This window comes from Chamaea fasciata, unplaced genomic scaffold (assembly GCF_029207755.1).
Source record: "Chamaea fasciata isolate MVZ Bird 193981 ecotype frontalis unplaced genomic scaffold, bChaFas1.0.hap1 SCAF_1, whole genome shotgun sequence".
Taxonomy (NCBI): domain Eukaryota; kingdom Metazoa; phylum Chordata; class Aves; order Passeriformes; family Sylviidae; genus Chamaea; species Chamaea fasciata.
Genome location: NW_027094086.1, coordinates 60,199,104 through 60,208,990, shown reverse-complemented (window position 1 = coordinate 60,208,990; position 9,887 = coordinate 60,199,104). Strand labels below are relative to the sequence as shown.

Below are 9,887 nucleotides of genomic sequence, written 5' to 3'. Positions count from 1 at the left end.
CCTGGGCCTTCCCACAGGCAGAACGCCCAACAGAAGGCTGTGTCCTCGCTTCGCTTCCATTGCTTCCATGCCATTCCTCCATCCTTCCAGAGAACGGCAAGGGAAGGAGGGCATTTGCCTGTCCTTGTCGTGCAGAAATAAAACCGCTTACCTCTCTCCAAGGATTAGGTTTGTGTCTCTGGAACAGCAATTACTTATTTATAAAACTTAGCCAGCCTCCTCGGGAAGCACTGCGACCTCCACGGAGGAACACAGGCTGTCACGTTGGCTGCTGTGGCGAGATCACTGCTGCAGACAAGCCCCAAGCCATGGCATACATATTTGAATACATACTGGACTTTAATTGTGGTTTTATTCACAGTTTTACTTCGCATACGTGAGACGGGCTGAATACAAACCCCGACGGACCAAATTACACAAAATATGCCACCACAAGACTTGGTCTACCTATAACCTCACCACCCTTAAGGCTGCAACAAGTTTAAGCATTCGCGTAAGGTGACGGGATTTAGGATCAGGGAGGGAGGGAGGGAAGCTGCCCCGGGCACATACCACCTCGGGCGGGGGGGAGCGATGTTCCCTCCCTCCCCTTTGCCTCACACCCTGCCCGTCGTACCCCCCTCCCCACCCCCGAGAACGGCGTTGAGCAGCCCCATCCGGGTCCTTGTCCCGCGGGCACCACGCGGGGCGAGCGGGCGGTTACACGAGGCGTTACCACGGGGGGTGGAGGGGAAGGAAGAGGAAGGCAGTGCGGATTCCTGGCGCGGTGAGAGCTCGGAGACGCTCCAAGCCGCTGTTGTACTTTGCTTTCTGCCATTCCTGACAAGGCGTGTCCACGGTGGCTACCGAGGTTGAGCTCTACTGCCTCGACCACAACAGTGCCTCGCCCCCCCGGAGGCACGAGCGCTTGGTACGCGCCGGCGGTGCGGGCAGGGCGGTGCCTGTGTGACTCAGGCGCTGCCATTTTGAGGGGTCCGTGGTGGCTGCGTAGCTCCACTCCGCGCTCGCTCCGTGCCGAGGCACAGGCACTCCCGCTCCCTCCTCCTCGCTCCTGCCGTCGCCCTCGAGGACGTCCCGGGACCGCCTGGGCGAAAAGAGGCTCTCCTCAGCCTTTTCATCATTCTTCCCGGCTGTCCCGGTCTTCCTTCGACGTCGCTCCGGGATCTCTCTATGCCCGCCGCCCTCCTCCGTAGGAGCCGCTAGCGCAGGGACAGCGTCCTCCTCCTCTTCCTCTTTCCGCCGCCGCCGCCGTCGCCTCTTCCTTCTCCTTCTCTCTCCGCCACCATTTCCCCACTCCCCGGCCCCGGGGCGCTGAGCTAGACTATGGGGACCAGGTCGGGGCCGAGCAGCGGCAGAGCGGGCGGCCCGGTCACCGTGTCCCCTGCGGCAGGGATGGGGGGGCTCCGCGGCTTCGTGGCTTTATCTTGACATGGCTCCTCTCCGTGCTGCCAGCACCGCCGCCGCCTCCTCCTCCTCCACTGCTCCTCCTGCGCCCGCTGGCTGCGGGTAGCGAGCGGGCCACGGTCCCGGGCTCTCGTCGGAGCCTCTCAGTCTCTTGCTTAACTGGGGGGGAAGCTTTGGGAGGGGTTCCTTTTTTTGTTTTGTTTTGTTTTAGTTTCCTTTGTTTTTTTTTTTTTTTTTTTTGTTCCTTTCTCTCCAGACAGAGAAGGGGGAGAAGTACTTTCCCCCCCTCCTCTTCTTAACCTGGTCCGACGAATTTGCTAACCTAAAAACTTTTTAACCCCGACTAATTAAACACCTGGGGAGGGGAAAAAATGTCTGGAGAGAGGAAGAAAATAACCTGATAATTGGGGATTTGCTTTTTTTTCGGGGGAGGGTGATTTAGAGGTTTAAAATTGCAACCTAGATTGCAATTTAAAAAATAAACCAAACCAAAAACCTCGCAACAAATTCTGTCACCGAAAAGCAGGAGCAAAACGCACTCCATGTTTTCCGAGTCGTGGCCATGAAGTGAGAGGGGAGACAGGCGGTGCTGCTGTGGGTGTCCCGCTGCCCCGGGCGCGGCCGCCCTGCGCGCAGAGAGAAGCCGAAGGGAAAGCCAAGAGCGCCGGCCATGCACAGCCTCGGCTGACCGTGCTCGCAGCAGAGAGAGAGGGAAGGATACCCGGGGCATCAGCGACCCAGGGAGTGTGTGAGGTGTCGGGGGATGTAGGGCTCTCCCACTGGTAGGGAGCCCGGGTTTGGGGCACTGATTCAGGTCTAAGTCTCTCGGTGAGAATACTGTCTTTTGAACCCCTGTCCGCCCCTTGTCAATGGCCATCATGATCCGTCTTCTCTTCGGCAGCAGTAGCCTCAGGGCAATGATGAGCAGGATGAAGTTAGAAATGACTCCGCTGTCTTTTCTCTTTGCTCCCCTGCAAACCAGCGCTGTGTTGACTGTAGTTGATTTTGTTGTTGTTGGCGGCAGAGAAATGTCATACTTCCCTGGTTGTGCACTCCTCCTTTGCACCCTTTTCTCTGCTCTCCACCAAGTGTAATAATTCTAAAGAAAAAGACGGGCAGCATAGCAATAGTGGAAGGCTGAGAATAATAATCAGTAGAGTCATGAATCTGGCTGGGGTAAAACGCAATTTGTAATTTCAGCTTCGGGTTTTTTTTTTTTGTAAGCAGAGCAAAAGTACCCCCCCCATGGATTGGGCTTGTGCCAGTTGCTTTTTATTGTACACATAAATTGTGATAAGATTTGTTTGGGGTTTTTTTTCTTTTTTTTTTTTCTTTTTCTTTTCTCCCCCCCCCCCCCCCCTTTCATTCTTATTCACTTATTCCTGCGGCTAAACTGTTCAAATTTTTCTCTTCGAAATTCTTTGGGTTCTTTTCCTTGATTTATTGTAAAACTTCTTGTCCAGCCATGGCTGGACAACTACTTTCTTTTTTTCTTGACCCCTTCAATACGACATTGTCCTCAAATATTGCCTGAGGTGCGGTTTTGGGTTACATTAGCGTTTGATCTATTCAGTTGTATTAGCAGGAATCAAACGACTTGTTTCTGTTGTACTTAAGTCTTACGAAAAGGTGCCCATAGTTTAGCGACAGTTTCCAAAGGCTTTAGTACCACCTGTATTACAAAATGGGGGACCCAAACTCCCGGAAGAAACAAGCTCTGAACAGACTTCGTGCTCAGCTTAGAAAGAAAAAAGAATCTTTAGCTGACCAGTTTGACTTCAAGATGTACATTGCCTTTGTGTTCAAAGACAAGGTAACTTGGTTTTTAAGCGTGTCTGTGTGTTCGCTGCGTGTTAAGTGTTTTGTGCAAAGTCTTGCTGCCTGATTGCATCAAATGTTTTATCCTTAACTGATTCCATTGACTCTTTTTTTTTTTTTTTTTTAATTGCTAGGTGGCTATAATATTTACTTCGTTCATGTTTGTCATTATGGTTCTTCGTATTTTGTGGTTCTGTAAGGCAGAGGGTTCCAGTGTATCATTAAGTGGTTACTTAGTAACTTCTGCATAGGGTAGATATTTTTCAGAGTTAACACTACGACTCGGTTAGCCCAGTTGGGGTCAGACCTGCACAACTGCTGGCTGTGAGGGGGATCTGGCTGGGGCGATTGCCCTGTGTGTTTATCTGGTGAAGGCAGAAGGGAAAACCGAGCAGTTGAAGGGAGGAGTCGCAAGATGTGATGTGGGAATGGCCCAAGTGCGCAGGCATATGTGGAACTGCTGCTGTCATTTTGAAAGGGAGTGGGGAGGGCAAAGAGGAAATCTTCATTTGCCTGGCTGCCTCCTCTGCTGCTGGATGCTGCACATCTGGGTGGGGAGCTGGGTCTTTCTAAAGCCAGCTATAGACCCGCAAATGTGGAAGAGTTTTTATCCACAGAATGCTAAGAAAAGCAGGCACTTAGAGGAAGTGAATGTGCTGAACAAAAGAGGAAGCGAAGAGAGAAGCAAATGGCAACAGAGTACATAATGTGCAAAATGCATATAGATGAGCACTGAAATAGTTTAATCCCCTCAGATGTACAGTTTTTGTATTTGCTGTAATAATTACGTGTTTAAAATTAAGACTTCTTTGAAAAGCTTCTTTAAAATTCCTAAGTTCAGTTTGCTTTTGTTTGTCAGTTCTAATGCAAGCAGAGATGGATATATTTGGGGGTATAATTTCTGGTTACTGTGACATAGTAACATAAAAATGTTTAAGCAGGGGCAACAATTAGATTTTTTTAGATGACACCCTTCTAACTCTGAGTTGAACATTGATGCTACTTTTTGGCTGCTTTGTAGAACTTGTTTTAAATCGTGTTATATATTCCTACTGAGTATAAAAATTATTTAACAAATGAAAAGAGGTCTCTGAGAAGATTATAGCTAACTTCAGATGGGATCTCAATCACCTGCTGTCACCAAATGTGGCCTTGAAAGATTTCACTTCTCATAAAAGCCCAACTAGAAAAAACTGAAAAGCAGAAAAAAAAGTGTTATTTAAATGACATTTGCAGAGAGAAGCTTGCAGAAGTTCTTGGTCATCCCTAAGTCACGTGCTTTACTTGAAGAAGGGGCAGTTCTGTTAATGTTTAGGTAGAATTTTAGTGTTTGCAAGATTGGTATGTAAGTCTGCATTTTTGGAGACTACAAAAACCTGTTCAACTTCTGTAAAAGTTTTTAGTCTGATTCTGTTTAATTTATAAATGTCTGCCTATGAGTTTTAGCATGGTTTCTGTCGAAGTCCTAGCCTGTGTGATGTTTACTTTACACATTTATACAGAAACTCACAAACCCTGAAATAAACGGTTACTTGTAGTTTCCTAAATGGGATCGTCATCTTAATGTAATCTGTGCTTTTTTTTTTTTTTTTTTTAGAAGAAAAAGTCAGCGCTTTTTGAAGTGTCTGAAGTGATACCAGTCATGACCAATAACTATGAAGAAAATATCCTGAAAGGTGTGCGGGATTCCAGCTATTCTTTGGAAAGTTCCTTAGAGCTACTGCAGAAGGATGTAGTACAGCTCCATGCACCCCGCTACCAGTCTATGCGCAGGGTAAGGCTCCTCTTTACGCTTGCTGAATTAGACTTTTTCAACGCTTGGCTTTTCCTCGTGAATCTTAAGGCTGATCCTGCCTTTTTGTTTTCTCATTCGCTGCATGAGGGCTTTGTGGGCCTGTGTTTATGGGGTCTAGTTTGAAGGGTAGCAATAGGGTAATAACAGTTCTGAAACTCTTTAAATCTGTAGTTCTTAAGCTTTATCTTTCATTTGTCTCATTCAGAGATGTGCCTCAGGAATTGTATCTTCTTGCCATCTTTTAGATCTTCCTTTAGAAGGCATGTGTTAATAATTCTTGCAACAACTCCTGCTGTGCGACTAAGTGATTTTGATTTATGAATATTGGAAGACAGTCTTTGCTATTGTTTTCTGAAAGTTGTAGTTCATATTAAGTGGGTACTGATACTAAAATTCAGTGGAAAGCAAGGAATACTTCAGTTGTGGTACGAGTAACACAAATGGAAAATCAAACAAATGTTGTCTCAGTATCACCTCTAAAGTATGTACGTGTGTAGATAAGTTGCTTATCTGTGTCTTTGACCACTGGAGGGAAGGAATGTAAGCACAGAACTTTACTGCTTACAGGATGTGATCGGCTGTACCCAGGAGATGGACTTCATTCTATGGCCTCGTAATGATATTGAGAAGATAGTCTGTCTCCTGTTCTCTCGGTGGAAGGGATCTGATGAACCCTTTAGGCCTGTTCAGGTATTTGGTTTTGACTTCAGTAAGTAATTTATTCCTGGAGGGAGTGTTCTCTTTAACCAATAAGTTGATACATTATGCGAGTGCTTGTTAGAGAAATATGCTGTCTGGTTTTATTTAGAAAGCAGTTGGTAATCTGAATGCCAAATTCTACCTCCTGTCTTTGTGAGCTATTGTATTATCCTTTCCAAAACGTAACTTTCCAAAGGGCCTTTGCAAATGTATAGATGCAGTGTGTTTGTATTTGTAGAAGTGGATTAGATGTGCCTCTTAGTCCAATTGAATCTTTGTCTAAATGTGATGGTGTTGTTAAGGTTCTGTCAGTATTCCAAACTGCTGTATTTGATTACATGGAAGAGTGAGATGGATGGATCCTTTGCATTATAATTTTACCTAGAAATTGTTGCACAGGTATCTTCTGCCACAGGAAGGTAAATTGGGTTTTATAAATGCTACAGGTAAAGTTGTACCTTTGTGTTGTTAATGTGTCATTGCAATGGCTGATGTCAGTGTTGGCAATTAAATTAGGGGATGTTTTAAGTTGTGTCACGACACTGCCATGGTCCCCAGTTTCTGCTTTTCAGAATAGATCAGAAAAGGAAAGAACAAAAGTGGTTGTAAAGTCCCAGATTGAAGGAAATTAATGGGTTACATGTGAGCTCTGTCTTGAAAAAAACTTTATTCCTCTCCCTTACACGATGTAGGCCAAGTTTGAATTTCATCATGGTGACTATGAAAAACAGTTTCTGCATGTTCTGAGCCGAAAGGACAAGACTGGAATTGTTGTCAACAACCCTAACCAGTCAGTGTTTCTCTTCATTGACAGACAGCACTTGCAGGTGAGCTTCTTCTGTCCTCATCTTAACAGGTGTATTTTAATCACAAAAAACTTTTTCCTCTATGCAGCATCAGTGATTTTGCTGTGAGATACTCAAATACAAAAATCGATCATGCATTCATGGTTGCATTTTGGCAGTTTCAGGCGAAACTTATGCTATGAATAGGACTCATACATGCAAAAACTATGGGCCACATATGTATTCACATGGCATTGATGTTCTTGTATTGAAAATGAAATAAGTTCTAAAATAGGGTTAACAGTGTTTAAGAGAAATTAAAGCATTAGTTTGGTTTTGGTGACAATACAGAAATAATTCAAGTGAAAAATGAACAAAATATTGAAAAGATTTTATGCATTAGAGTTTGCAGGCTAATTTTAAGCTCAGGCTGTTTATACGTATGAAACAGTGAATTTTAAATGTCTGTGGGGGTCTGCCTATTACTTCTGAGTTAATTTCTAGGTTTAATACCTTTTCTTTGGGTTTTCTTTGCCTCTAGACTCCAAAAAACAAAGCTACAATCTTCAAGTTATGCAGCATCTGCCTGTACCTGCCACAGGAGCAGCTCACTCACTGGACGGTTGGCACCATAGAGGATCACCTCTGTCCTTACATGCCAGAGTAAGGTACTGGCCAGCAAAATGGGGAAAATCACAGAATGCAGCAGTGGATTTTCACTTTCCTCACCACTTTATTCTTTCAGAATTTAGAAGAAAATGGACTCATGTTCAGAACACTATACATTGTGAAACTTGATCATCCTGGATTTTTTTAATCATTTGTATCTCAGAACTTTGCAGGTTTTTTTTTTTTAGATGTTTTCTGCATGGACCTTGTGAAAGAGAGGATGCTCTGCACACTTTCTGCACTGCATCGGCATCTTACTAAAATGTGAAATGAAGGGACTGTACATTGAAACAAATGTATCCGAAAGCACAAGGTGATCATTTGTGGTGGTGTTCCCATTTGTGCTGGTCATGCCCCCTAACATCTCTAATGTTAACCATCAGTATTCTGAGGGTGAGAAGTGAATGTAACGGGTATCAAAGCCTTATAGCTTTGCTGTTAATGATTGTATCGAAGAGCACTATCATTCATTCTAATGAACGAAGAAGTGGCTATTACAATAGGAAGTAAGTGTGGGAAAGAAATCTTTCTTAAAAAAAAAAAAGCATCTCATTTAATGTATAGGCATTTTTTGCCTCTCTTATTTTGCTGGGCCATGTCTTAAGTTTACTGGCACTTTTGTTTTGGATCTCTTTCCCCAAGTTGCTGTATTACTGTATGAAGGTATTCTTTTGAGTTAGATGCATTTATACAGATGAGGCAGACCTGGAGTCTGAAGTTGCTAATGCAGCTCAAAAAAAGGTTAAATAATAGCTGCAGAAACAATGTTGGTAGAGGATTATTTTTTCTTGAGAGTTGAGACTTGTAAGCTTGCAGGTGAACTGTGCAGGAAATACTGGTTTCTAAAACATTTCTGATGGAAAACCCATTGAGGTTTGTTTTTTTTTTTTTCTTTTGGAGTAGACATTATAAACCAATGTAAAATAGTGTTTGGAGTGTCAAAAGTTGGTTCTGACAGAACATTTTAAGATTGTGCAATGATAAAAGGAAGACTACTGTATAGTTTTGATGACAGAGACGGCTCTGCTTAAGGGTTGAGTACTTTACTGGAGTAAACTGCATAAGCCTACTCCCTTTGGATAAAACTAGTGCTTACCTGTTAAAAACTTGTATTTAGCTTTTGTTTGGAATTGGAAAAAATTGGAAATTAAATAAATTAGGTGAAAGATGCCTGGTTTTATTTATGGAAATCCCATTAATTGAATCTTAGTAGTATCTTGCATCTTAAGAGTGTCACCCACTGTAAACACTGCAAATGTACAGACTGTAAAATGTTAAGATCAGTGGCAAAGGTGTTCTTGCAAATGTAGGCCATATGTTTCGAAAAGTACTGATCAGAAATAATGGCATTACTGGTACCTTACTTCCTTGGTACGGAAGTATTTTTACTTCCTTGGTATGGAAGTATTTTTACTTCCTTGGTTATAAGTTCCTGCAGGTTACTATGAAACACCCTAGAAGAATACCACCTGAAAGCACCAACTTCACTTTTGCAGTTGGCTTAGGTTACAAAGAAATACCTTGAAAGTGCTGCTCTTCAGAATGCTAAGACTTTCTAAAATATTTAGTAACCACCATACTTGCTAATTGTATTGCAAATTTCTCAACTTTAAGTGCTTCTGCTTTGAATGATCTGTAAGACATAATACAAAATGTCCGCGTGAAGCTTGAGCTAAGTTTCATAGGGTCTTGAACATTCAAGTTTCAGGAGATTACAATTTGCTTCCTAATTGCCATCCTTTGTTCTTATTTTGTCATTTTCGACATCATCTCACCACAGTGAGAATAGGGCCACAGTTTACTTGATTAGCAAACAAATGACAGTTCTTGCATTAGGTGTTTTGGATTTCTTCAGTCTGGTTTCTGCTAGAAGCAATCTCAAGCTGTTGGCTTGAGTGGCTGTGTGCAGTGCTCTCCAACTGTCAGTAATCACATGGATTTTAACTTTAATTCTCTGTATTACAGGAAACAACCTGTTCGTTTAATTCCTTTTTTAGTTCTGTACAGGGGGCGTAAGACAGGCTGCTCGTTTGTTCCTCATGGCAAACCATACCATGCTTCTTTGGGAGAACACAGTTAGGATTAGAGGAAACAAACTGGAAAACTAATTTTGTTATATGTGGTCTATACTGCCCAGCTAGCAAACCTTATGCTTTTGCTGTGCTATCAGCATGAGTTGAGAACCATCACCATTGTCTAAGTAGTGGGGGAAAAAAAGATAAAGGGGACCGACAGGTTTCAGAATATGAGAGTGTTAGGGAATATGTGAGTTTGTTCTTGTCTCATTTGGTATCTTTGAAGAGTTTCTCTTCCCTTAAAACAGGACAGCTTTTGAGGGAAGAGATTCAATTCTTGTTCCACTTCTTCTCAATGGAACTCCCAGTTCAATCTCAAAATACTCTTCCATTATGTTACTTTAGCAAAATGCCCTTCCAGAAGTGAATAGAGGTAGTTCATGATTTCTAGCCTTTGCTTTCAGGCCCTCTTTATATCAGCCTAATGGCTTCTCAGTAGTCTGTTTTCAAAATGTAGGTTTTATCTCACAAAACTGATTTTCCTAGGCACAGTTTGTCATGGTGTGCACCTCATTTTTGGACTGTCTGTAAATACAGAAAGGCTCTCTTACAAGAATTTTTATTACTACCTTCTGTCAACTGCTTTGTGTGGCTCCCTTGGACATACAATTGAAATACATTCAATATTGCATCTGAATATGG

General features: G+C 43.1%; 1 protein-coding gene across 1 annotated transcript; it reads left to right on the top strand.

Moving 5' to 3' along the window:
* The first annotated feature begins 960 nt into the window (after positions 1-960).
* Positions 961-8,340, top strand: CUNH6orf62 (chromosome unknown C6orf62 homolog). The gene is made up of 5 exons (XM_066184604.1): positions 961-3,217; positions 4,820-4,996; positions 5,585-5,707; positions 6,409-6,543; positions 7,043-8,340. The coding sequence occupies exons 1-5, from the start codon at positions 3,089-3,091 to the stop codon at positions 7,166-7,168; spliced, it is 690 nt and encodes a 229-aa protein (XP_066040701.1). The 5' UTR covers positions 961-3,088; the 3' UTR covers positions 7,169-8,340.
* The last annotated feature ends 1,547 nt before the right edge of the window (positions 8,341-9,887 follow it).